This window comes from Pyrus communis, chromosome 3, assembly GCF_041283825.1.
Source record: "Pyrus communis isolate YQ-2024b chromosome 3, ASM4128382v1, whole genome shotgun sequence".
Taxonomy (NCBI): domain Eukaryota; kingdom Viridiplantae; phylum Streptophyta; class Magnoliopsida; order Rosales; family Rosaceae; genus Pyrus; species Pyrus communis.
Window position 1 is genome coordinate 4573183 of NC_142567.1, and position 27777 is coordinate 4600959.

At 36.2% G+C, this 27777-nt stretch overlaps 3 protein-coding genes across 3 annotated transcripts; 2 read left to right on the forward strand and 1 right to left on the reverse strand.

Annotated features, from left to right (window-relative positions):
• Positions 1–2234: 2234 nt before the first annotated feature.
• PRA1.H (prenylated RAB acceptor 1.H) lies at positions 2235–6299 on the forward strand. The gene is made up of 4 exons (XM_088690707.1): positions 2235–2771; positions 3906–4042; positions 5223–5294; positions 5740–6299. The coding sequence occupies exons 1-4, from the start codon at positions 2362–2364 to the stop codon at positions 5808–5810; spliced, it is 690 nt and encodes a 229-aa protein (XP_088546833.1). The 5' UTR covers positions 2235–2361; the 3' UTR covers positions 5811–6299.
• Positions 6300–6668: 369 nt separating this feature from the next.
• Positions 6669–16042, reverse strand: LOC137715054 (uncharacterized). Its single transcript, XM_068454273.2, has 21 exons — positions 15705–16042; positions 15076–15325; positions 14509–14565; positions 13605–13632; positions 13396–13518; positions 12600–12711; positions 12334–12371; positions 12158–12211; positions 11864–11932; positions 11672–11788; positions 11474–11542; positions 10700–10779; positions 10319–10444; positions 9985–10249; positions 9463–9555; positions 9195–9362; positions 8561–8685; positions 8308–8440; positions 7657–7781; positions 7360–7545; positions 6669–6969 (listed from the first exon to the last, which is right to left on the reverse strand). The coding sequence occupies exons 2-21, from the start codon at positions 15168–15170 to the stop codon at positions 6951–6953; spliced, it is 2082 nt and encodes a 693-aa protein (XP_068310374.2). The 5' UTR covers positions 15171–15325; positions 15705–16042; the 3' UTR covers positions 6669–6950.
• Positions 16043–19932: 3890 nt separating this feature from the next.
• LOC148697785 (uncharacterized) lies at positions 19933–27135 on the forward strand. The gene is made up of 2 exons (XM_088690708.1): positions 19933–20196; positions 25767–27135. Exons 1-2 carry the CDS (start codon positions 20150–20152, stop codon positions 27118–27120), a joined length of 1401 nt encoding a protein of 466 aa, XP_088546834.1. The 5' UTR covers positions 19933–20149; the 3' UTR covers positions 27121–27135.
• Positions 27136–27777: the final 642 nt, after the last annotated feature.

Sequence of the window (27777 nt, forward strand, 5' to 3'; positions counted from 1 at the left end):
TCCTTTATGGAGCACACAACATAATCAAATTTAGGCGTCATGGATCGTAAGATCTTCTCAATGACCACCACATCACCCATCTGTTCTCCGTGAAATCTCATCTTGTTGGCAATGGTGAGCATTCTTGCAAAATAGTCATTCACTGACTCTTCCGTCTTCATGTGACGTACCTCAAACTCTTTACGAAGAGCTTGCAGCTGTGCACGTTTTACACGGGCCGTGCCTTGATATTTTTGCTTCAAGGAGTCCCAAATGTCCTTCGATGTGTCCTTCTTCAAGATTGTCTCCAATATCGATCGATCGATAGCTTGAAACAGATAATTCTTCGCCTTTAGATCTTTTAGCCTGTGATCCTCGATCGCCTTCTTCTGTGTCTCTGTAGGATCCACTCTTTCTGCTGCTGCAGGAATCCCAACTTCCACCAGACCCCAGTATTCTTTGGATCACAGAAAATTCTCCATGAACATGCTCCAATGATCATAGTGCCCATCGAACTTAGGAATGGCTGGCTGCACGAAACTGCTTTCACCAGCCATATCGTTACTCCTTCTCACTGAACTCGTGTTTGATTTAAGACTTTGATCAGGCCCCGTGGTGGGGCTCTGATACCAGATGTTAGAACCCAAAGAACCACAGGAAAACTGAGCAAGGAGAAAATTTGATGCGCACTATTTTCAGGAAAGATTTTCTCATTGAATTCAAAGATAATAATGGCCTTTATAAGGCTTTACAAAATAACGGAATGTAAATGCAACAACCCACGATTTTACAGCACCTAGAATCGTGGTATTTGACTAAGCTTGAAACTGAAAGTGCAACAAACTTGTTCCTTAAAATCAGGCATTTATTAACAGCTACAAAACCAACTACGTGAGTAGCCTTAGAAACAAGGAAACCTAAGCCAACAACTTTAACACACCCATGAGGTCAGGATTGGTGCCGAGGAGCTTCTCAGAAGCATGTTTATGGCTACGAAATAGGAGTTGAAAAAGGTGTCACACATATATATATATCGCCAAATCACCGATTTGAGAGGTACCCACTTGGTTTTTCCCAAAGATTTGTTCAAAATTGGTCTGAAAGATTTCTTATTTGTTTGATTTGGGATTTGAGTTTTTCTATTTTTTGCAGGTGCCGAAGAGTTTGCTGGGTGTGATGAACCTCCATTTGGTTCCGTCCTGCGGGTACCTAACATACAGGGAACCTCCGTTCCATCCCATCCTATCCCGTCCCGTTCCATCCCATCCTATCCCGTCCCGTTCCATCCCATTCTGTTCCATTCCGTCCCGTCCCGTCTGCGTACCAAACGGTTGAGGACAAATATTTTTTTATTGCTTAATTTTAAAGTAAAGCAGCTTTTGATGAAAAAAAAAAAAAAAAAAAAAAAAACAAAACCAAAGGAGACCTAAATAAGTAAAGATACCAAAAACATTGCAATGTGGACATAGCCACATTACCGAAAACGAAACTACTCCCTTTTCCACCGAACTTTGAATATTTTGAATAATAGAAACACATTTAGCTATTCTTACTCGAAATATCTCCTAATATTGAGAGCATTTTAATTGGAAAATATGCAAATTTGAGTTGTAAAAACTATATTTACCTTTTCAAAAAATGTAAATGTATATTCTACTTCAACAACAAACATGTGAATTTGGGATCCGTTTACGTTCTCATTTTAAGTGATGGGTCTCACATTTATAATTTTTCTCAACAAAAATATTAATCTTACCACACATTTATATTATCTCTATTAAATATGTGATTAACATATGCTAGTAGGTTCTGCCTTTATAACAGAAATAATACAAATAATATCACAAATATGTGGCAAGTGGGTGTATTACTCTTTCCTCAAAGATGAGTACCCCACATTTCCTAAACCAAAATAAATATATATATATATATATATATATATATATATATAAAATGATAATTTCGAAGCATTGTACATCTCTCAATCATTTTTTATTAAAAAGAAAAATTACTGCTGTAAATTTATTTTTATTTTTTTAGTATAAAGATATATTTTATATTAAGAGAGAGAAGAGTTCAGGTAAGTGAAACAATGGACAATTTAATTTGATATCGAATTCATTATCTATAAGATTCGAATATAAAATCTCTCGTTTACAAATAAAAAGAAATAATGACATCAAAATTTTTATTTTGTTAAATTTGTGATTTTATTCATATTTCACACTCTTTGTATATCCCTATGCAGTACGACCAATATAATTCAAGGAAATACTATTATCTTCTCAACGAAACAAAACCAACATAACATCATCAACACAAAAATCCCAAAATCCAAGGGCAAACCAAAAAGTTGCAGGCAGGACTCGGGAGGGAATTACCATGGTATTCACCTCCAACCCTTTATCTCTCAGCGTCCCCGACCCTTTCTTCGAGTCATGGCTCCGCGACAATGGCTACCCAGAAATCATCGACCAGCACACCTCCACCGCCATCACCACCTCCTCCGCCGCCACCGCTGACGCAGCCTCCATCACAAACGGCTTCTTCATCTCACTCTTCTCTCGCATTTTCACCCTTTTCTCTCTCTTCACCATTAACCCCTTCTCCAAGCTCACCAACGACGACCTTGCCGCCCAGACGCCGCCGTGGACCACCGCCTTTTTTGGGTCCTCCGAATCCTACTCTTTCCCTCTCTCTGTTTCGCAGGCTCGCATGAGGGTCCAGGAGAATGTCAAGCGCTATGCTAGAAATTATGCTACTTTGTTCGTGCTCTTCTTTGCTTGCTCTTTGTATGCACTCTCTCTCTCTCTCTCTCTCTCTCTCTCTCTCTCTCTCTCTGTATATGTATATCAGTATATGTATGTATTTTGATCCTTGGGTGAGTTTAGAGAATTGGGTTCTGTTTGTATTCATGTCTTTGTTACTACCCTCTTTGTTTTAAGATTGTAAATGGTAAGGGGGTGTTTTGAGAATTGATTGGTTAAAAGGAGGAACGGTCCTTTCTCTTTCTCGTTGGTTCATGATTGCTAGTGAGTTTTGAGAATTGGGTTTTGGTTTGTGTTGGAGAAAAAGAAGTGATAGAATGGAAACCAAAAAGACAATAAAAAAAGAATTTTGAGGAAGCTAACGTAAGTACTCGATTTGTTGTTTTCCTGTCCTTGTTTCATATCAATGCATTTTTCTTTTTAGGTTCTAGTTAGAATTTTAAAAGCTGGCTCTCTATTTAATTTGTTCCAAGAACTTCAGTAAATGGAAGCAAATTGAAAATGTTGACACCTTTTGTCTTATGATGCGCTTTGTCTTCTAATAGGCGATATTTGCAATTCTAAATCTGCTGAGAAATTTGAATTGCAAGCTTCTTTGTTGTGTGGACCTATAATAATCTAATAGTCAAATTTCAAATCGTTAGTTGTTTTTCCTTGGCCCAAGTAACTTTACTATGTATGTAGTTTTGGTCTTGGCTATGTTGAAAGGTTGGGTTTTGTTTATAAAAATTCAAGAAACTAGCACCACTTGGAATGATTTGAGTGGTTTAGACTGTTAAGTAGGTGTTGCCAAGCAACGCATTTACTCCCATATGAACATCCTCCTCGTTGGTCTTTTGGTGGAGGGAATGTAATCTCATTCAATCTTCACTTTGCCAGTGAAGGGGAGATGAAAGGTAAAGCTACAGCTGTGCTCCTTTTCATAATTCATCTTAATGCTAGAGGGTGAAAGGGCGTGGGCAAGATAGGCTTAATTGTGTCCTGTATGATGAGTCTGATCCTGTTGGGGGTCCTGTTAAATAAAATAAGTAATGTATTACTCTTTCCTTTGTCTGTACATTTTAGCTTTTCCTCTTTGGCAGGTTGTGGTTTAATAACTGTCAGTGTTTTCCCCCTCATCCTATCTGATATTTTTGTGTATATTTTATTTGATTACAGATATCAGATGCCACTGGCTCTTGTTGGATTGATATCTTGTTTGGCACTATGGGATGTTTTTAAGTTCTGTAGTGAAAGGTGGGGACTGGACCAATACCCAATAGTTCGGCAGTGCTTAATTCGTTTTGCTCAATGTGGTGAGTTGTTGACCCTGTGTTTGGGCAATAGCAGTATTCTCTTGTGCATTTGTTCTGTTTACTTAGCATTCTCTTCTACATAAGTAAGGATTGAGCTTGTTACTAGTCGAAAATGCCACGAACTTCTTGAGTTTTCCAAGTTAATTCCTTTTTCACCCTTCTGTAGATCTTGTTATGCGTGTATAATATACATAGTAACGTAGACAATGCAAAATGGCGAAAACTCCATTTAACATTTGTGGTGTTATGTTGTTTGTTGCACTTAGAATGGTGTACATGTGAGCAAGTATAAAATTATCAAGGTATCCTTTAATTTGGGGAACTCTTAAATGGGGTAAATGTTTTGCATTTAGCTTGATATTGGTTTACAATAAAAATTAAAGAGTATATAAAGAGGTTCATACTCTGGTATGGACGAAGACAATGTGGAGTTCTAATGATCTATAAACTGCATAAACTGCTAAGCAGGAGCTCCTAAGTGGAGATAATCTTAGCAGTTTATATATATATTTTTTAATATTCATGTCCGCATGTTTGCTCTACCATACAAGACTCCTAGGAACCTTAAAAGTGTGACAGAGTCTCCAATGCTATGGTTTTTTTTTTTTTTTTTTTTTTTTTTTTTTTTTGGATTTTCCATGGGCTCAGACGTTCCTCTCTGTGAGTTACAACGGTGTGTTCTATCTTCTCTGTTCTGTACTTAACCTAGGCTTTGTACATACAAGGATAGCACTATGGCCACTTTAGTTTTCGTTTTCTTGTGTTCAGAGATCTTTTCTGAGGTCTGAAGTCTGAAAGGTAAAATCAGAGAAGCTGTACCCTGAATGGGGAGGGTAGGTTTCCATCCAGGGCCCTCTTGGCCTTTTTAACCTAGTAGTTTGCTCAAGGATTGTCTACCTTGAGAGATTATCACATCATGTATTTCTAGGAGCTCCAAATTTTGCACTATCTCTTACTTTTTGGGTGGCCGGAAGTTTTCGTTTAGTAATTTTTACTCTCATTTGCTTTCTCCCGAACATTTCTTGTATTTATCATCCTCTAGCTGTGTAGTTCCCTCCCCCCCTCTTTCTCGCTTCCATAATTCATCAATCATATCAACTCCGATGCAAGCTATTCATAGTTTTTATAAAATAGCATCTAGAGTTGCTTTGTTAACATTGATTTGAATTTATGTTTGCAGTAGCTGCGGTTATTCTGATATGTTCAAATGTTCAAATGGCTATCTTCTGTGCTCTTACTGTCAGTTATGCAGGTGTGTTTTCGATATTCTTTGCATATTATATATATATATATATGGAGAAGAATTATGCACAATTCCTTTAGTCAGGTTCTTTTGGTTTCCTAAAGTTAGATAAGTTAATTATTGAATACAACAATACAAGCTCACTAAATAAATCATGTAGTGTATCGTATTCGCAAAAATCCTTTCGAGAAAAAGGAATATATTGTATGATTGTAACCTGTAATCTTGACGGGTTTCAAAGTTGACTTTATCTTTATGAGAGAAAGCTTGATAAACTTCTACACCTCTCAAAACAAGTTGATTCTTGCTATTTTTAGCTAATGTTTTGTTCTAGTTATACTACTTTGCGTTCTAGTTAAACTACTTTACGGTTGTCAAAAACAAATTCTGTTTATATTTCTAGACGTCCCTTTTCTTGCGTATGGAATTTTCTACGGATTTGAACCTATTGCAGGCATGATTCTGCATGCTGGATTTCGGAAGCTGACTAGTGCAAAGCAAGCTCCTCGTGGTCGATCCAAATAGTGTTGCAGTTTAAGCGGAAGGATTCGCTTAACTTCACGCTTGAGGAATCTTTTACGCACAAGAGCAGTTGCATTTTGGATGCATCAATAGTTTCAGACACTGGAGCTATATCAGCTTCAATCTCATCATGTTCCAACCCCCATATATAAATTCGATTGACCTTTTGGTTTTATATAAAGGGTAATACTATCCACACACTTTTACTTCTCACACACTCCTCATAATTTTTGGTCGTCGATTGAACGAATTGAAGATCATCACGGCCATAATTAATAAGGGTGTGTGGGAAGGTAAAAATGGGTGTGTGAATGGCACTACGGCTTAGCCTCACTCTGTACATAGCGTTGAGTTTTTCAATTAATGTTCAAATTGTTGTTTGGCTTAACAGAATTGGTTTTAGGATTCTCGTGTTTCATTTATCGTTTTTGTAAGTTTGGTTGAAACTTTTATTATTTATACTAAGGAGAGGGGATAGATTTAACCTCACAATGGACTAGCAATGAGTTCAAATTTGCCCTTGACGAGAATCGAACCTAAGACTTCAGAAAAATATCACTAAACTGTAGTGTTAAATGGCAAAACCATTGCTTTTGATTAAACTTCTTATTTAATTTCTTTAATCTAGATCTTGATTTGTCTATCAATTAATTTATACTACTACAATAATTAAAGGGGGAAGCTTTGAATTGTGGACGCATGAATAAATATCCAAAACTCTATCCGCTAATACTGAATCACGTACAATTTCTTGTCATTTTTAGAATATTAGCCATCTGTGGTTTCATCATCCAAACATAGTGCGATTTCATCATCCAAATATAATTTCTACCGTACCAAAATGAACTATCGGGGAAAGGATAAACCACAATTAATAATATAATTATTGATAAATATTAACCAATTTTGGTAATATTACAATGATAAAACAATTGCAAACCCCTAATTATACGCAATGCTGGCTACTCGGAAACAAAAATGTTAATTAAAAAAAAAAAAATCATGGCAGATGAAAAAGGCACAATTTCTTACAATGATATTGATATGTACATCAAATCAGAATAATGCAAAAACATGAATCACACTACAAAAATAAATATCCAATCGCCACTCGAACCTCTTTCAAACCGGGTTGAGATCGCGTTAAGCTTGCCCTTGCCATCTGCATCAAACATTTAATTACATCATTACATATTTGTATTGAAGGAAACTTACAGAGAAAACAGCTTCCTCTTTCTAAACTAGACGAAAACTTCTCATTCCAAATGATGCTTCGGATCGTTTCGCGGAAATCACATCAAAGATTTAGGACCCTTTCAATTGAGAAGTGTTATTGGCACTCCAAAAATCTCATTCTACATTTCTCACAAGTGTATTTTTCTTTCCTAATATAGAAAGTTTGGAGTGCAGAATGAGATTTTTGGAGTGCTAATAACAATTCCCTTTCAATTCTTTATAAACTAAAATTCAAGGGAAATGTTTCGCTTATGTTTCTGTTTACAATAAGTATGTGATAAGAAAAGGAATATGAGAGATAAATAACTTGACTAACCTTGAAAGCAAAAATCTTGCGAGCGGGCTCATATTTGCGTGGGATTGGAACTCCTTGTTCTGCTGCCTTTTCTTGTTATCAGCTTCTGCTTTTTGTGTTTCTTCAGAAGCTGTCTTGCCCTTAGCAAAGATGCGAGCAGCCAGCTCCTGTAAGTCTTTCAATGAAGATTCCTTCGGACTTTGTGAACTGCGAAGGTTTTCTTCCATAAGTCCTCTAGACTAAATGCCACCATCCACCATTTTAAGTGGTCGGAAAGAATAGGACAATAAACAAAACAAAAAAGACAATTTGTGAAACCTTGATAATCGCTGAAGCAATTTGCTGACAAAAACTTCAGAAGATCCTGGCTTCAAGCTCTCCAACTTGACAAGCGAATTTACAACTGAACGCACAGCTGACCCTTCTGGATCATCAGCAATGGCCTATATATACACAAGAGAAAAATAAACAAGAAAGGCAAAGCACACGTCTGAAACAGTGAAACCATATACACTATGACTTCATTGGATATGCATGCACAAGTGAAGGGGATAAAACAAACCAGCTTGAAACATATACACCACATCTTGAAGTTTATGCTTGATGTTTCTAGAATAGTTACAACCTAAAATCTTAAACATATGCGCACAACAAGCAATCTGTATCATGCATATGGACATTACATTCTTCCACAAATCTACTATACCTCCTGAAATAATGTGGTATCTCTAATGAGGGACACCTAACCCACGAGGGCCACGACACTAAAAAGCAACTTAAAAATATGCTGCATGGGGCTTCTAACTTATGACAAACGCCCAAGTTTGGGCAAAAATGATATCCTTAGCAGGCAAAAATAAGGAAAAAGAAGACAACAATACTTCTTGCAGGTCAAGCAATAAGGCAAGATTTCCCCCCTTGACACCATATCAAGCCAAGAGTCCTATGAATATATCTGGGTGTGCTCACCTCTTTTAACGAAGGGATAAGCACTATTGATAGTGCTGCAGATGATGATATAACTTTTGCACTTTCTTCGTCATCACTTGCTTGGGGTGATCTTGGAAATGCCTTTCGGGCATCAAAGTATTCATGAGATTGTCTGAGGTAAAGAGAGTTCTTCTATAAATTAGAAATTTTCTACCCTCTCGTATGTGTGTGTATGTGTGGGTGCAGGTGCAAAGATTAGATATGCTAACAGCACTTTTTCCAGTAGATGTACCTGGAAGAATCAGAGCTACTTGTCATCTGCCCTCTTCTACTATCGTGCTCATCGTAGTTGATCTTGTTAAGTGCAGACCTATCTCTGGCATTTCCTTTCCTCCCTCCTTGAATCGCAGCCTTTGCCTGCGTAAACATTGTCAATCCAAAAAGAAGCTTCATTAGTTAAACACTCTGGACGCCAAGAGCACCTCAGCATTAGGTTTTGGTTTGCTGGTTTTACTTTCAACCTAAAATATGACAATAACCTAGGAAATTTCAGAAGGAAACCAGGAAATTCATATTTAGAACCAAAATATCAGGAGAATTTAGGGGATGAAAACCCTAGAAGTAGATTGGATCTAAGACATCATGGAATTTTGAAATCAACTGAAAGAACATTTAAAGGAAAAGGTCTTTCAAATTTGATATTGGAAGGTACAAAATGCAACTGAACAGTAAGTCAATCTATTTGGGTGACTTGTCAACAGTTAAAAGCCCAGCATGTTTTTGCAATTACTCCAACATGTTGCACTGAATTTTTTTACACATGAAGACTTTCAATGTTTCAGCTAGCACTATTTTAATATGAGATTTATTGACAGATCAGATAGCTAACTGATATCAATTGAAATATCACATTGATCAAAAGGCACCTCTGCAAGATTAATGGCACTGTCTTCGTTTGGGGCAGTTGAAGTTTTCTCTTGAATTCCCAGCCTCGATTTTGGCGTTCCAGGAGAATCAGAATCATCATGTTGACCACGAAAAACAACAGTTCCACTGGATGAAGCATCTTCATAAGAAGCGTATGTGCCACTAGACTACAAAACAAAAGGAGCTAATCAAATAAAGGGGGCTAAATCAGAAAGACAAATTCAAACTCGAATACTTTGATTCTTGTCCTATCTTACAGATTGTTACCAGAGAGTTTTGATGACGAAACTGAGTAGATGGTTGAGATCCTTTGGGAGTTCGTATAACAACAGTTCCTGACCCACTCGCAGTCAATTCATCCTGAAAATACACCTCAAATTGCTAAATATATAAAATGTAACATGGTACAAACAATCATGAATTCCAACTTTGAATCAGTAAACTAAAATTTGAGGTGAACTAATAAAAGCACAACATTTTGCTTTTTCAGGCAAAAAATATTGGTTTGGTGAACTATATACCCTGTTTAACTTTACTCCAGTAAAAGCAGACAGAATTCAAAAGTGAAAATTAAGTAATGGCATACAGCCTTAACTACAGATAAGAGTTCAGTAAAACCACAAAAAATTTGAGACAGACAACCTTACAAATCTTTTTTTTATTTTGACAAAAAAAACCTTGTATAGCCCATTGATGAAATAAAAAATTATATTTAAAGGTGGCCACCGGGATGTCACTTGTATCAAACATGCATGTGAAAGAAAAAAGGAACGGGGGTGGGAGACTTACATCTTCAGGATTTGACTCATCATGATATGAATCTCTACCATCCCTAGAAAAATAATCTTCACGCGATTCTTGAAGAGCATTCCCAGACGCCAAGAACCGTCGGTTAGTATTCTCTGGGACTCTTCCAGAGGTAATCTGACTGCCTTCTGGCTTTTTCTCTCTTGCCTGCGGTGGTTTTAGTTTTGGAACACTTCTAACAGTACCTGTACCCTGTGCTCCAATACTGAAATCCCATCCAGCATTTTTTGTGGTCTTACCCTGGTCACTGCAAATTAACACAACAGTTAAACCACACAACCTGCAAAGCACTAGTGATCAGCAATTTATAACTCACCTAGCCCGAACAGTTTCATCTATTATATTTCTAGTCACTTTCACAGTATCAGATATCTCCCCTCTAGCGGTAGGACCATTTCTAGGGCTGTCAGCATCTTCCTTGATAGGGTATTTTGGACGCTCTCTGTAAGGTAACAATAAAGCATGGCATCTTAGCTAAACCATGTTAATGAGCATTTATTGCCCACTCAAAACACAGACATGTAAATGCCAAAAAATGAAACAAAAGTGCAAGCTGAGGTGCAGTTGCGTATGTCTTAAGTTCTCTTATGCCTCGTATCTGTGGGCAGGCACAGACCAGGCATCATTGTGTTGCAGGTTCATTCTAGAAATAAAGTTGCATCATTAAAATTTCAGGCATAAAAGCAATATATCGCACCTTATTCTCTCCAGAAGTCGTGGACTCTTCCTTGCAGTCCGAATAAAACGGTGCTTTAGAAGTTCCTTGGCACTTGCACGCTTAGGTTAAAGACAACAACAACAAAAAAAGACCAATAAGAAAACTTCAAGAATTCATAATCAAGATAATGGATTGCAACCTGCTTTACTTCATATCAGCATAGATTTGAAATGCTACAAACAGAAACAAAGCATTGCACACTCTACTTATTGAAGCACATATTCACAAAAAGCTATGCAAACACTATAAACAGTTGCAAATAAGTCCAAAGTAATGTATTAAAACCACAAAAAGTAGCCAAATACCTTAAATAAAACACAATCACTTCAATACTAACTCCCAATATAGGATTAAACGGGTTTCAAAAACCAGCAATGTACTATTATTTAATTATTGCTAAGAGAAAACAAAATAGAAGAATATGATAGTTCTCTTTAACAGAAAGATGAGCAGATGATAATAATAAAATAAACCAATAAAATTCAACTCCTCTCACTTCTAAGTTTCAAAAATATATGCTATATTTTTGTTTGTTTGATAAATGCCTTTAGTCAAATTTTTTATGCAGGTTAATCATGTACATATTCTCCACTCGGTTTGAAAAAGGGCCAATTCCTGAATTTTCCTATGCATCTTGTTATAACCAAAATGATGCTGTCTAGTTTGTAATGATTTCCCTCCTTCAAATAGATCAAACCAAAAAACAAAAAGACAAAAACTATAGTTAAATATTCAGATGGTTTAAGTACTTACCTCAGCTGGTACCTTCTTCAAACAAAATGAAACAAATTCTTTCATAGGTCGAGAAAAATGCTCATCCAACTGCACAACAAACCAAAATAATGGTTCTTTTATAGTGTGAGTAATATCCAACCGAGAAGCATTTCATCTTTGAAAATTCATTTTCTAAGATGACTGTTATCAGTATACACTAGAGTATATTTAGAGAACCTGAGGTGGATTTTCTCGAGGTATAATGAAGAGAACTCTCATTGGGTGAAGATCAGCAAGTGGTGGTTCCCCTTTTGCCATCTCAATAGCAGTGATTCCCAGTGACCAGATATCTGCCTGCAAATTCAAAGGGTCAATGTGAGTCGTTCATCAAGGCTCAGTCTGATAGAGTGAGGTCTCCAATAGGTATACCTTCTCATTATATCCTTCAGAATTCTGGATTACTTCTGGAGCCATCCAGAATGGTGTTCCTACAAATGTCTGGGGTTGTTAAAAAAAATTAGTGCATTCTAGCTAGCATACAACATTTAAGATATTGCTTGTACATAATACAACATACAGTGAGCACAAAATAATATTTTTTTTAGGTTAACCTAAAAATAATATTTTTTTTTAGGTTAACCTAAAAAAAACTATAAGTTAACCTAATCTTTCATCAGATCTGATTAACAACAAAGCAAATGAATTCAAGTTTAAACATTGCACCTTCCTCCTTGATATTGTCCTTGTAAGTTGTGCGGAAACACCAAAATCGGCCACCTGTTACAAGTCACAATTGTAACTTGGAAGACCAAGGGCTAATAAATTTAACACCGCCCTTCAATGCGGATCCTACTTCTACTTTCTGTATAAATTAAAGGCTTTTGACCGTGAAGATATACCTTAACATCGCCATTTTCTGTCAATAAAATGTTTGCCGCTGCAAAAAATACAAACGTGTCATTAAAACAAGAGCTAGAACAAGAAAGTTGAAACTAACGAAACTAAATAAAGCTTCAAAATGATAAAGAGAGAGGAAAGAGGGAGGAGAAGAGGGGAGGGGGGGGGGGGCGGCGGGGGGGCGGTTGGGGGAGGAGGGAACATTTTCAAGCACAGATGATCCTCTGATAAGCATGCATAATTATGGTTGAAGACAAGGGCAGAATACCTTTAATATCTCTGTGAATTTTTCCTTCATTATGTAAATATTCAATTGCATGTAGCAAGTCACGAAGAATACATGCCATTGACGTTTCATCCAGTGGAGGACCTGATTGGAGCTGCATAAACACAATTGTCTGATCATTCTGAAAGATGCATACATATGTGATTTTAACATCAGTTATCAATGCCACACATAGATGAATATGCATTCACAAGACTTAACAGCATTAATACAGCTAAAGCATTGAACTTTCAACTCAGTGTTGAGAAATTGTCATCATAGTGTGTCAAAAATTGTAAAATGACACAGGTACACTGAGAAGGAACCCCACTTGTAGTTGCTCCTGGGTTATTTACAAATTTATTTGATTATGATAACTGATAAGAAATACCTTTTTTTTCAGTTAAGGATACAGGGCTATTCAGTAATAGAATCTCCATCTTAAGAAAAAGCGATTTGGATAAGAGATAACAGGCCAGTTTGCTCGTCTGCTGTCTGCGGGCTCAAGTATTGTGTGACACTTAATAAGCCTTGTAAACTATCAAGAATTGCGTATTAGCAAGAAATCAAGCTATAGTGGCCCCCCTTAATATCATCATTGGGTAAACTTACCTGATAAATAAAAGCAAACCCTAAGAGAGTTTATTAATTACATATCACCCAAACGAAATCTCATCATCTTGTAGAGGAACAATGATGATGATAGATGGCGATATAAAAGAGAGTTCTATTAGCCTTATAAATGAAAAAAAATTCATCTGACCACATTGACTATGTACAAACAACAGAAGTAACCTACTAGGTCAGCAACAGAGCCACCGGCCATGTACTCCATTATTATCCAAAGTTTTGTCTGGTGGAGATAGGAACCGTAGTACTCTGTAATATAAGGAGATCGACATTGTGACAAAACTGAAATTTCCTGGAACACATACAAACTCAATCAGAAAACAAATATTTGTGTAATCATAGTGACAATATCCTAGCTATAAAGATTATGATTGGCACCTTCTGAATATCCTCAATCTCATCCTCTCTGCAGAAAATATTAAGTAAAGCTTTATGAATATCGAATAGATAGGGGAAGCATGCTCTATGCTCGAAGGAGATTGATTAATAATAAGACATGCAGAACAACAATGAATCACAACTATCCATGTCGTATTCCATTGCATAGAACTTTCTGATGAGGGCCATTAGGATGAATAAGGACAGAATACCTTCATTTAATTAAGTTAGTAACTAAGCAGCAGCGACCACTTACTATGTCCACAGTCATGCAGGACAATGCAGCATTCAGCAGGTTGAGGATCAGAGATGGAAGTCATCTAAATCATTCTTTCCAACAAAATACCATATGGTTATATTAGTTAAACTCTATAAGAACTATTACCTTTGGTCAGTAATATTGTCCCAGAATTCTAAGCCATTCACACTACAAATGATGAAATTGTCCCAGAAAAATTGCAGAGTCCTGATTAACTTATTATCGTAGTTAGTACCAGATACAAGTCACAACCAAGTTAGGCGATTCTCAAGTAATTGGGCCTATAATTATTTGATCGTCATGTAACAAGCTTATTTTTCTGTATGTAAAAATAGAATATCAATATTTTTTTTGTTTGTTTTCTGGTGGAAATCAACTTCTCTCTGGTGAGTGGAAATGTTGAAATCAACTTTACACCTTGCATTCACTAACTATATAGCTACCAGTATAACCCTATGTGTGCTTTCTGAAATTTTGTATCCTGTCTTGAAATTTACCCACTAAAAGTAATGAAGGAAGAGTGGAAAGTTCCTATTATGGCAAAAGCCTGGAGTTACACGTAGTTCAAAGAAACAACAACCATATAACATTGAACAGAACAATAAAAAGAATTACATATAATTATATTGAAAGCAATATACTTACGATTCTTCCAAATCAATTACTTTAATTGCAACTTCCTTGTTAAGCTCCTTATCAAACCTGTAAGTTAGAAAAGGAATCAGAGGCCAGCAGTCATAATCAATCTTGCAGTATGCTGAACCAACCCCAACCACAATGACTGTAGGAATTAAAGTAAACCTGGCATACTTTAAACAGATTTCACTACAATCAATCACAACATATACATAAATATATGTGTGTGAGTGTGTGTGTGTGTGTGTGTGTGTAACAACTACGCATATTATGTGCAGCCATGTGCAAGTATTTGAAAGGGCCACAAAGTGAAACAAGTAATTGCAGAAATCCAGTGGCTGTAACATGTATAGTTTTTTCCGCACAAAACTTTTAAGTACCTTCTGTAAGTCAGGTGTAATTTGAAGTTGTTCAATTAGACAGATGATGTGCCCAAACAAGTCATCATACGAAGGCTTGTTATACCAAGTTATACACTATGCATCTATAAACTAGAACTTAGATGATGTGCCCAAACAAGTCATCATATGAAGGCTTGTATACAAATACACTATGAATCTATAAACTGGAACTTACGCTTTGTACACATCGCCAAACGATCCTCTTCCAATTAGCTCCAATGAACTAAATCTTGATCCTGCAGCCTCTGCCAAAGCTGCTGCATCATCCATTTTGGTGCACAAGTTGCTTCACCCTTTGCCCGCTTAGCCAGTAAACAACACTACAATATCACCAAATTCTTCCACACCCTAACTTCCAATTCACAACCCCAAATTCACCCAATAGCAGTTTATATGAAGCCAAATATTGGCTTCAAATATGAAATCTGAAACAGCATTAGCAAACACAAAACTAATCAGCCCATGCAAATGACACAAATCTACCGTATATTAACTGACCGAGAACAATTAAAAAAAAAAATTTGATGACACAAAGAAATGGAAATGGCAAAACACAATGCAATGCAATGCAAGCTGTTGGACTCAAAGCAAAGCATATGGGTTTGCTGTAATTGCCCTTGTTAGGTAAAGTGGAATTCCCACATAGTGACAGCCCAACATAATGGCAAATTATAGAAAAACTCCACTCAATGAAAGCGAAATATAAACAACCCACTTGCGGCTTCCATCCGGGGTCCTTGAATTTCATCCAAATTTCAAATCTAAACGCAATTATTCACAGAAAGATTGAGATTTGGGACTTACCCCTTACACAAAATGCGATTTTGATACGAAATTGTATGCCCGAGAAGCTAATGTCCGTGGATTGAGGCCATGGACGGATCTCTTCCGCTTCCTATCTGTATCGGGCACTCTCTCTCCCTACCTCCTCCCTCTGCACAGAGGCTTTGGGAGCTTCAAAGGAATCGAAGAGAGAGTGTTTTGGGTTTAATTTTCTTTTTATATTATCTTTTTAAATAATTGAGTCCTAATTTCATAGTGGTTTTTTTACCTTCTCTGTAAATTTTCCATTCCAGAAAACATTAATTTGGATTTTGATCCGGTTCTTGGAACAACCCGCCAACACATTTACACAGTTAAGCAAAACTTGGCAATATACATTACGGACCCAAAATGTACGTGTAGGTGTATAATTTGGTGTGCTTTTTTACATTTAAGTATTATTTTTTTTGGGAATCTTTAGCTATATTAATGAGAAATTTAGAAATTAGCTACTTTAAAGAGCACTTACTGAAATATAACCTAGTATTTTCAATTCTTATAAAACTAATCAAACTTTGATATTCAAAAGACTTAATTAGGGTCTAGGCTTAATTACACTTGGATTAAAACTCTATCTCTTCCTCAAAACATTTTGAATTTTGAACCTCGTTCCCTTTGTTGAACCACCTGGGTTCAGACATCACCGTATTACTCTATTATTTCTATTCAAAAGTAATTAAACTAAGAGATCAGTGCACCAATCACTTAGCCCAAGCGAGTGCCACTTTTTTCTTATCATAAACCTTGCAGTTAATGCCCTCCACCGCACAACAAGTTTCATGATTGTTATCCAAGTCATAATAGAGTAATCATTGAGCGATGCATGAGTTTGGGAGAGGTATTTGAGACCTCGAGTGGTAAAATTCAATAATCGAAATGGAGATGAAGGGTTTGGAGAGGAGAAATACTGAAGTTTAGAGGGGAAGAGAAAGTTTTAGTCTTATAACAATTAGTCTTCTAAACATCAATTTTGGTTAATTTTATAACAGTTGGAAAAAAAATTAGCCATATTTCAATATGTGGTCTTTAAAATGGCTATATTTTCGAACTTTCATTTTTAAGTTGGCTTTCTCACTCATAAAGTGTCACGTGAAATCCACTAACACTGAAAAATAATTTTTTATTGCCTTAATAAACTCATACTTATTTTTCAATAAGCCGGACTACCCACCCAGTTAATTCATGCCCAATTGTGTGCCTAAATGGATCTGATGTCATGTTGACGTTAGCATGACATCAACCACATTGTGAATCAAAATTGATATCGGAAGGCCTAATTACCTTTAGATTATAACTCTATCTCTTCCTCCCAACATTGTGAATTATGAACCTCATCCCCTTTGTTGAACCACTTGCGTTCAGACACCACCGTATTACTCTGTTATCTTTACTTAAAAGCAATTAAACTAAGAGATCAGTGCACCAATCACAAACCTTGCAGTTAACGCCCTCCACCGCACAACAAGTTTCATGAGGGCTAGCCAAGCCGTAATAGAGTAGTCATTGAGCGATGTGCGAGTTTGGGAAAGGTATTCAAGGCTTCGAGTAGTAAAATTCAATAATCAAACTGGAGATGAAGGGTTTAGAGAGGAGAAATACTGAAGTTTAGAGGAGAAGAGAAAGTTTTAGTCTTAGGGCAATTAGTCTTTTGAACATCAATTTTGGTTAATTTTATAAGAGTTGGAAAAAGTTAGCCATATTTCAATATATGGTCTTTAAAATGGCTGTATTTTCAAAATTTCCTTTTTATAATTTGTCTTTCCTACTCATCAAGTGTCACATGAAATCCACTAACACTGAAAAATAAACTTTTAATGCCTTAAAAAACTCATAATTATTTTTCCTGGTTTACCCCTAAAAGCAACTCCCGCCCATACACTCAATTGCCCAGCATTAAAACTAAGGTAATTAATGGGCCCAATTGTGCCGGACTACCCACAAGTTAAATCCTGCCCAACTACGTGCCTAAGGGATCTGATGTCATGCTGACGTTAGCATGACAGCAGCCATGTTCATTTTTAATTTTTTTTTTTTTTTTTTGTCTGGTGTGTTGAATAAGACGACCTCGTCATCCTTGTCAAAGAGGAAGCCGAGGTCACCACGAACCAGAAGGTCTTCGTCACCAAACCAGACAGCGGTGGCGAATAGGAACGCCTAGCCTTTACAATTAACATTGGAGAACATGAATATTTGCTAGACATAAGTAAAGTAATTGAAGATTTGGTAATTACAAGCCATTTGAACCACATCCAGATCAAACCCATAAATACCTAGATGACACAAACTCTGATTTCATTATAATTTGCTACGGTGGCACCGAAGATGACTGGGGAAAAGATGTCACGACCGCAGGAGTGGAGGTGGGATAGCCGGATAGGCAGTGGGTATCATAGGAAGTCATAAAGCGGAGGAGAAGAAGAAGGAAGTGGACGAGGAAAATGAGAAGGAGTTGGAGGTAGGCAGTGGTGGGTTGCTGGGAGGTGCAGAGGTTTGTGAAGTTGGAGTAGAAGGGGACAGTGGAGAGAAAGGGATTGCAGGCAATGTAGCGTGAGAGAAAAAGTCGAGTGGGCCATTTTTTCTTTTTGTCTGATGTGTTGATTAAGTGGGTCATCCTTTATTAATAGAGAAAATTATGAAATGGTCTCTCAATTTTAATCCAATTGGAATAATGGTCCCTCGTTTAAAAATCCATGACCATTGTTCCATTAAATCATCAAAACGTGCAACTATAATCCTTTTCGTCAACTTCTTTAGGATTCTGTCAAATTGAGCTATATTGGAAGAATCATAGCTACTATTAGGTTAAAGTTAAGGGATCATTGTTCCAATTGGTTTAAAGGTGATGAACCATTGCTACAAATTTTTTTTCATTTGGTTTTTCATATTTGCCTCTTGATTTAGCCTCATGTGCATGACACATGACTCATTTTGACAGAAGTTCTAACGGAGTTGAAGAAAATGACCATAGTTGCACGTTTTGATGAGTCAATGAACCAATGGTCACATATTTTTAGTTGAGGGACTATTACTCTAATTGGGTTAAAGTTGATAGACTAGAGTACTATGGTCTAGTGGTATTCATCTTCACTTGTAAACAAGGTTTTAAAAAACGCTAGGCGCTAGTCGGGCGACGAGCTGGCGCCTAGCGCCTAGGTGGGGCCTAGGCGGATTTAGGTAAATTTCTTATATATCTTGTAAATAAGTTCATATTGACACTTACAAAAAATTATACTTGTATGAAGTCCATGAATAAGATAATAAAAGAAGGATAAAATGCAAAAAAAGTATCCAACAAGTCCAAAATTTAAAAACACATTAAGCATATATGCAATATAAGTTTGGTTCTAAAAGACGCTAGATACTAGTCGGGCGATGAACAAGGGCCTAGCGCCTAGACAGACTAGGCGGCTTTGGAATAAATATATTATATACCATATAAATTAGTTAGATTTATTTTATAGTAGATGATTAAACATTAAGGAATACGTTATTTTAAAAAATATATATACATATCTAACATAAGAGTATAATATAGGCTGATCTTATTCTGATCTTAAAAGAAAAATAATAAAATAATATAATGCAAGAGTATAATATAGTTGTTGCAGTTCTATTAGATTAGGGTGATTGTGTAAATCCTAGTAGATCTAGGAATATCTCTTATATTTTTATTAGGAGTTGATTACCTATTAAGAGTTATAATCCTAAAAGAGTAAGAAATTAAGCTTCCCTACTACTATAAATAAAGGCACAATGGGGTGGAATAAAACACACCCACAATTACACATCTCTCCTTTCTCTCTACTATTGCCGCACCCCTCTCTCTAAGGCCTCCATAATTGTTCAGTAAATTATACATACAACACGTTATTAGCATGCTCTTGACACTGCTCTAAAGAGAGTTTGATCTTCAATTAGGGGAGTATTATGTTTTAATCATTCATTTTATGATTATTTTATTATTTTATTGAATTGATCTACATGTTATTGATTCAATTTAATTTTTCTGTGTTGAACGTGATACAACGCATTGGAGATGCCATTACGGTTTTCCGAGAAGGATCTTCTACAAATGCAAAGGCTTTTGTTGTTTTCTGCCAATCAAGTATGCTTAAAATAAAGAAAATATTTGAAACGACCATGAAGCATGAAAACATTTCTGATGATGTATGAATCCCCCTATGTTTATATTTTATGTTTTACTTCCGCACTCTATATTCTATGGCTGGCTTTGCCGCCTGTTGTTAGTTCCGCCCCATTTGGTATCAGAGCCAAGTGGTTGGTAATTGCATTAGCATCTATCTAATCTGTTCATTGCTATTCACATACTTGTATCTTATCTGCATTTCTTAATCGTCGGTCCTCAGTTCTTCTTTCTTCCAGCCAAACAGTAAGACGTGGTCCAAACAATAAGTCCCAGGAGAGGCATGAGCGGAGCGCATGAGCGGGGGAAGAGTCTAGACATACGAGGAAGGTGAATCTTTTAAGTCTTGCATATAGTATACTTGTTTTGTGCATTTCATGAGTAGATTATTTAGATCTAGTTCAATGGTCAGCACTAGCTCTAGATCCACCTTAGGAACTATACCTGACATTGTCAATGAAGAACAAAAACTGGATTTTCAAACAGACGAAAGTATTGATTTTTCCGACTGGAACATTCCAAAAGTTTCAACCCAAAATATTTACAAGAAAAAATGGTCTTTGACCTCTTTTAAATCCGAACATCACGTCAAAACAGTTGAGAAGGCTTATGCTCTTAGCAAAGAACATGAGACTTGTCAATTATTTTCTCCAGAACAAATCAAAGCGCATCGCAAAAACGGTCATAACTATCTTCACATTGGTTTAGTTCAAATCGCTGTTAAACCTTTAACACGAAAAGGTCTTAATACGTCTATTCTTTTATGTCTTCGTGACGCCCGATTTACTGATTTTAACGATAGTATTCTTGGAATGATTGAATCAAGTCTTTATAACGGACCTATCCATTTTGATTGTTTTCCCGATCTCACAATAAGTCTTTCAGATCCACATGTTTTAAAAGCTCTTACTCTTAATATCAAAACCTCCGGGTACCAAGTCCTGGAAGGAACACAACCTTTGGCACTTATTTTTAGAGTTTATTACAAAGTCACTGGCACAAACATGAATTTTCAAGCTTTGAACAAAAGTCCTCGCGACCACACTCTTTTAATCCAAACAACCCAAGAAAGCGCAAACATTAGAGTACCAAGAACCATTAGGTGGTCAGACATCAGTCTCCCCTCAGATTGGTGTTTAATTAATGAAAGTAAGCCGGTTTCCGTTCAAAACAGCCTCGTTAATCTTGACAACATTGAACAATATTTTGACGGCACAGTTAAAATCAATTTTGATCGTCCAGCAAGAAAATCTTGTGAATCAGTTTTGTCGCACAAATCTTTTACTCCTAGCAGACAGTCTTTTTCTGGATCCACGTCAACCGATAGACTGGGTCGAGATCAAGATTTGATCAAATCTTTAGTAAACAAAAAGTTAAAAGAGCAAGAAGCTGCACAACAAGATCTAGTCAATGATTTACTCAAATTAAAGTCTGTCGACACCTCTTCACAAGTTGCACATCCTGTTTATCATCCTCCAAACCAAGAAGAACCCACTTCTCCAACTCCTTCTGATTTTGAAACAACATCGGTGAATCACCAATTACTTGTTTTAAATAAACCACATAAAATCCGATGGAGGAAGCTTAAAGCTGACATCACTTCTGAGGAAAACATCCCCAGAAGAAATATTTTTAGAAAAAAGTATTGTGATGAAGAAAAGCTAGCCATATATGCCGAATGGAAAGCTTTTGTAGAACAATACCAATTTGAAATATCTTTCTTTGATTTTATTGAAAAACATTTTGAAACAAAAAATAAAGTTACGGTTGTTACCAAAGAAAATTGGGTCAAGGAAGACAAAACTTTGATTTCTTCCAGTCATCCTCCCAAAGAAACTATTTTGATTTCCACTGGTAATACCAACATCCCCGCAACCCCTTTTAAAATTCCAAAAGAAGATTCTGGTTTTAAACCTGTCATTGAACAGAATAATTTTACAAACCAAAGTCTTCATACTATTGGAAAACAGTTAGACAAAATTGAAACCAAAATCGACAAATTGTCTCAACCAAAATCTTCTCCAAAAGAAAAACCTTTAGTAAATTTTACTGATACTGCTTCAAGTTCCACTGCTTTAAAATCCATGACTACTTTACAAAAAATTGATCATATGCTCACTGAGCTCAAAAAAGAAAAAGTTGTTAATGTTTTGCAAAACAATGATGTTTCTGTCGAAGAAGAAAATACTTCTGATTCTTCTCAGGACACGGAAACTAGTTCTGCTATCCAAAATATCGAAAATATTTTTCAAAACATTGATCTTCAACCAACTTTTGATTTAAAACGTATTCGTACTCATCCGGTCAACCCTACTTCTCTCACAAAAAATTGGTATCCCAGGCCAACTCCTCCTGACCTTCAATTTGAAGAACGAAATATTCAAAATCAATTTTCAGTTTCAGCCGACAAACTTTATGAGTGGAACATAGATGGCTTATCCGAACAAGAACTTTTGAACAAACTTCAACACATGTCCATGGTTGCTAATAGCTATATTTCAAATCACAATTTTACACAAACACAAATCGTTGATCTTCTCGTCACTGGCTTCACGGGAATGCTTCATTCTTGGTGGGAGAAGCACTTAACTTCTCAGTCCAGAGATGAAATACGCTTTGCGGTCAAAAAAGATGAGGAAGGATTTCCCATTTTTGACGAAACGATAGGACAGGGAATACCCGACGGAGTAAATACTTTACTTTATACGATTATAGAACACTTTATAGGAACACCCAGCAACGTTACTACGCGTATTCACGACCAACTGAGTAATTTAAGGTGTCCAACCTTAAGTGATTTCAGATGGTATAAAGATGTTTTCATATCCAGAGTTATGCTTCGGGAAGATAGTAATCAACCTTTTTGGAAAGAAAAATTTATCAATGGTTTACCAAATCTTTTTGCTCACAAAATTCGAAATGTTTTAGTAAATGAAGAAGGTGTCATACCTTATCATACCCTTACTTATGGTAACATAGTTAATGTTATTCAAAAGGAATGATTGAAAATGTGTATCGACATGAAGATTTCAAAACAAGTTCATAAAGATAAATCTATTGCTAAATACGAACTTGGAACATTTTGTGAACAATATGGTTTACCTCCAATCGCTCCTTCGAGTAAAAAGAAAAAAGCCCAACAAACCAGCAAGTTTTCTAAACATCAATCCAGATTTTATAAAAACAAAAGATCTTCCAACAAACCTTTTCAAACAAATAAATTTTATGAAAAACCATCTTCAAGCAGAAAACCTTTTCGAAAGTCTAAAAAGGATTTTCAAAATAAAAAGGGAAAGTGTTACAAGTGTGGTAAATTTGGTCATTATGCAAATGAATGCAAGGTTAAAAAGGTTATTAACCAACTAAAAATCTCTGAAGAAGAGAAAGTTCAACTTATTCAGACTTTAGAAATTAGAAATACCGACTCTAGTCAATCTGATAAAAATCCCGATTTTTCCGTCTCCGACTCTAGCAGTTCTAGCGACGTCTCCTCGCCAAACATTAAGTTTGGATGCACGGACACTTGTTGTAACAAAATTTCAGTGCTTAATAAGCAAGAAGAACAAGAAGAGTTTTTAATGGAATTAATTAGTAAAGTCGATGACCCTGATTTAAAATCTTTTTATTTGAAAAAACTCAAAAATTTGATTTCTTCTCATGAACCTGGCACTAGTCAAATTTCTTCTCAAAAGATTTCTCTCAGTACCACTTTGGAACGTTTTAATAAACACAAAAAGGAGATCACCCTCAAAGATCTGCAAAAAGAAGTTAATCAGGTCAAATCGGAAATTAAGTTTTTAAAATCCGAAAATACCGAAATTCGTTCACAACTCAGTAGAGTACGTACGCAAGAACTCGTCCAAGAACAAAATGGTTCTTCCTCAAATTCCGATTCCGACGCTCACTCAGCCAAATCTTCTTCTTCAAAAGAACTTGTTTTAAGTCTTTTAGATAAAATAAGAATTCGAAAATGGTATTCTAAAGTTACGATAGTAATCGAAGATTTTCATTTATAAACCATCGCTTTAATTGATTCAGGTGCAGATTTAAATTGCATTCAAGAAGGATTAATACCTACTAAATATTTTCACAAGTCTACGGAAACACTTAGCGCTGCAAATCAATCCCCGATGAAATTAAAATATGAAATTCCCAAAGCCCATGTTTGTCAACAAAATATTTGTTTTAAAACTCCATTTGTTTTAATCAAAAATATTTCTGATCCAGTTATTTTGGGACTCCCTTTCATTGCATTAATTTATCCTTTCAAAGTTCATCATAACTGTATTTCTACCAAGGTTTTTGGCCAAAAAATTACTTTTGAATTTTGCATGGAAACAGATCTTAAAAAGTTAAAACAACTTCAAAAAGATAATGTTTCGAAAACCCTCAACCAGATTACTGCAAAATCCCAACAAATTGCTTTTTTACAGGAAGAAATTCTTCACAAAAGAATTGAAGAACAGTTAACAAACAAATCTTTATTAGATTCTATTCGCCAGTTTTCCGATAAGCTTACTAAAGAAATTTGTTCCGATCTTCCAAATACTTTTTGGCACAGAAAACAACATATTGTTAAACTACCTTATATTAAAGATTTTATTGAGTCAAAAATCCCCACAAAAGCACGACCAATTCAAATGAATCAAGAAGTTTTAGAGTTTTGTAAAACTGAAATTAATCAACTTTTAGAAAAAGTAATTATCCGTAAAAGCAAATCTCCATGGTCATGCCCTGCTTTTTATGTCCAGAAAAACGCAGAATTAGAACGCGGTGCTCCACGACTGGTTATTAACTACAAACCTTTGAATGATGTTTTAGAATGGATCCGATATCCAATTCCTAACAAAAGAGACTTGATAAAGAGACTTTCTCAGGCAACTATTTTTTCTAAATTTGATATGAAATCAGGCTTTTGGCAAATTCAAATTCATGAATCTGATAAATACAAAACTGCTTTTGTAACTCCTTTCGGACATTACGAGTGGAATGTAATGCCTTTCGGCTTGAAAAATGCACCAAGTGAATTTCAAAATATCATGAATGAAATTTTTAATCAATACAGCCATTTTTCGATTGTTTATATTGATGATGTATTAATTTTCTCAAAATCAATAGAAGAGCATTGGAAGCATTTGCATGCATTTGTTAGGATCATTAGGTCCAATGGGTTAGTTGTTTCGGCATCTAAGATTAAGTTATTTCAAACCAAAGTTAGATTTTTAGGTTACCATATTTACAGGTCTACCATTCAACCAATAGATCGAGTCATCCAGTTTGCTGATAAATTTCCAGATCAAATTATTGATAAAACCCAACTTCAAAGATTCCTTGGATCTCTCAATTATGTTTCAGAATTTTATCCTCATCTGCGTCAACAATGTAAGCCCTTGTTTGATCGTCTCAAGGAAAATCCTCCATCATGGTCACAAAATCATACTTCCATTGTCAAACAAATCAAAAATCATGTCAAGACTTTGCCTTGCCTTGGCATTCCAACTCCCGGCTCTCTCAAAATAGTCGAAACCGACGCATCTGAAATCGGTTATGGAGGTATCCTTAAACAAAAAATTTCTTCCGAAGCTCCTGAACAAATTGTTCGTTTCCATTCAGGGGTTTGGAATCCAGCTCAAAGCAACTATAGTACTATTAAAAAATAGATTTTATCTATTGTATTATGTATTAGCAAATTCCAAGATGATTTATTAAATCAAAAATTTTTAGTTCGTGTTGATTGCAAATCTGCAAAACATGTTTTACAAAAAGATGTTCAAAATATTGCATCAAAACAGATTTTTGCACGCTGGCAAGCCATATTAAGTATTTTTGATTTTGATATTGAATACATTAAAGGCAGCCAGAATTGCATCCCAGATTTTCTAACCAGAGAATTTTTGCAGGGGAAGAATGGGTACTAATCCTACTCAGCAACGAAGGCTCCCAGCCACCCTTACCCAAACCCCAGCACCAGTAAAACAAGAGTCTATTCCCGACTCTTCATCGGCCCTCGCCATTACAAACAGATTTACTCCCTTAGGATCAACAGTAGGAAATATCCGACCAAATTACCAAACGGCCTTAGCCACCCCTTATGATCCTTACTCATCAGTTCGTTCTCCAGCTCCCTCACAACCAAAAACACCTAGCTATGCTAAAACATCACCATATGTCCAGAACCCTCATTCTGAAAAGCTTTTTAGCATTCCTCTTCATATTGACAAAAACCAACCCCCAGAGCGCATTGCCAAATTACTCCTTCCACCAAATTTTCATTTCTTACCAACTGAATCCTATAAAAGCCTAAAATATTACCAGGCTATCCTTTCAGAAACAGAAAGCATTGCTATTAAGCCAATTTACAGTACCACTCACCAAAACAAAATATTGTATCATTCACTCCATATTGGAAAATTCCTTACCGAACTCGAATGGGGAATTCCCCTTTTTCACACAAAACCCCTTCATACCCAGCATGTTCTCATCCCAAACAATCATTACAATTACTATGATTATATCCAAGCATGGACCAACATTTTTCTCCACCAGACAGAAGACTTTAGTCATTCATGGTTCATAACTTTTGATAAGAATTTCAGATTGCGGTTTCCTGCATGGTTTCCAGATTGGTGGGCTTCCCATGGCCCAAGCTCTTCTATCATTCCAGATGACCTTCGTCATGTTCTCACAAACAACTTCCAGCCCAGTTTTGACAGAAGTCGTTTCGACAACAGAGTTACTATTTTTTCACTGCTCATGGCCAAGTACAAGATCCCATGGATTCTCAAATGGAACTTTGAAGTGGACACTAGTGGTCTTTACAGAACCCGATGGGTAAAATGGTGGGATAAATTCAACCACCAAAAAATTATTGATCTTGTAAAAGTAGAATTTCCCCAGGCATCTTCTCAGGCACTGCCAATCAAAGCTTCAACTTCGTCCTCACAGGCTTTGCCAGAAAATCAGCACTTTCCTGAATTACCAAAAGCTCAGGAACCAATTCAGTCCTTATCAGACATTAGTCCATCTTCCTCTCTCAAAGGAATTTCCAAGTCAGCCAAGTCCTCCAGCTCAAAGAAAGAAAAAACTACCCAACTGCTGGATATGGCTCAGCTGCTAATGGCGGAAGCAGCTTTGCTGCAAAAGAAAAAAGGTTCAGACTCAGATTCAGATAATTCTGATGCCTCGTCTCAGCTTCCCGCCAAATGGGCTGATCAAGCAGATTTTCAAGATGCCCAGGACCCATTTGATTTCTGAAAAGCAATATTTGCCCATGTGATTGTGTCAGCCCAGCAACATCATCAGCAGTAGCTGTTTTCATCTCCTCCGCAAAACACAAAGCATTATTCTTCAATAGTGAAAAACAAAAAGGTCACTATTCACAATAGTGAAAACAAAAAAGTCACTATTCACAATAGTGAAAAACAAAAAGGTCACTATTCATTTAACTTTTGTAAAAGAATCAAAGCATCTTCACTATTCTTTCACCCAGCTTTAGCAGACAGCGGGATTCCCGGATCATTTGGCCAAGTCTCATTCAACCTCCTCGCTCTATATAACGAGGATTCATCTTCAGAAGAAACATAAGTTTTTAACTCAAGTCTTCCAGTAGAAGAATACGTCTCTCTGAGATTATATTCCAAACACTTGTAATACAAATATTATTCAGGATGCCTGCGAGCTCCATCTCTTTGTTTACTTGTTTCATCTGCCATTAGGCAATACCTGTTTGTTATCTGCATTGCAGTAAGTTTTCAATAAAACTTATTTTCCAAATATATTTGCATCATTACGTTTAATTCATTATTTTGATATGCTACTCTGTTTTTATATGTTTTATTTCTGCACTTTATATTCTATGGACGGCTTTGCCTCCTGCTGCTATTTTATATTTTTCTTCCGCACTTTACATTC

What these genes read in the sequence shown, in the direction of transcription:
- PRA1.H (XM_088690707.1), top strand. Translation starts at nt 2,362, where the DNA reads ATGGTATTCACCTCCAACCCTTTATCTCTCAGCGTCCCCGACCCTTTC. An exon ending in AATTCGTTTTGCTCAATGTG is followed by an intron (nt 4,043 to 5,222) that starts GTGAGTTGTTGA and finishes TTATGTTTGCAG; the next exon opens with TAGCTGCGGTTATTCTGATA. An exon ending in TCTTACTGTCAGTTATGCAG is followed by an intron (nt 5,295 to 5,739) that starts GTGTGTTTTCGA and finishes AACCTATTGCAG; the next exon opens with GCATGATTCTGCATGCTGGA.
- LOC137715054 (XM_068454273.2), bottom strand. Translation starts at nt 15,170, where the DNA reads ATGGATGATGCAGCAGCTTTGGCAGAGGCTGCAGGATCAAGATTTAGT. An exon ending in AGATTGAGGATATTCAGAAG is followed by an intron (nt 13,519 to 13,604) that starts GTGCCAATCATA and finishes TATGTGTTCCAG; the next exon opens with GAAATTTCAGTTTTGTCACA. An exon ending in TTCGTCATCAAAACTCTCTG is followed by an intron (nt 9,363 to 9,462) that starts GTAACAATCTGT and finishes TTTGTTTTGTAG; the next exon opens with TCTAGTGGCACATACGCTTC.
- LOC148697785 (XM_088690708.1), top strand. Translation starts at nt 20,150, where the DNA reads ATGAGCGGAGCGCATGAGCGGGGGAAGAGTCTAGACATACGAGGAAG. An exon ending in AGTCTAGACATACGAGGAAG is followed by an intron (nt 20,197 to 25,766) that starts GTGAATCTTTTA and finishes GAATTTTTGCAG; the next exon opens with GGGAAGAATGGGTACTAATC.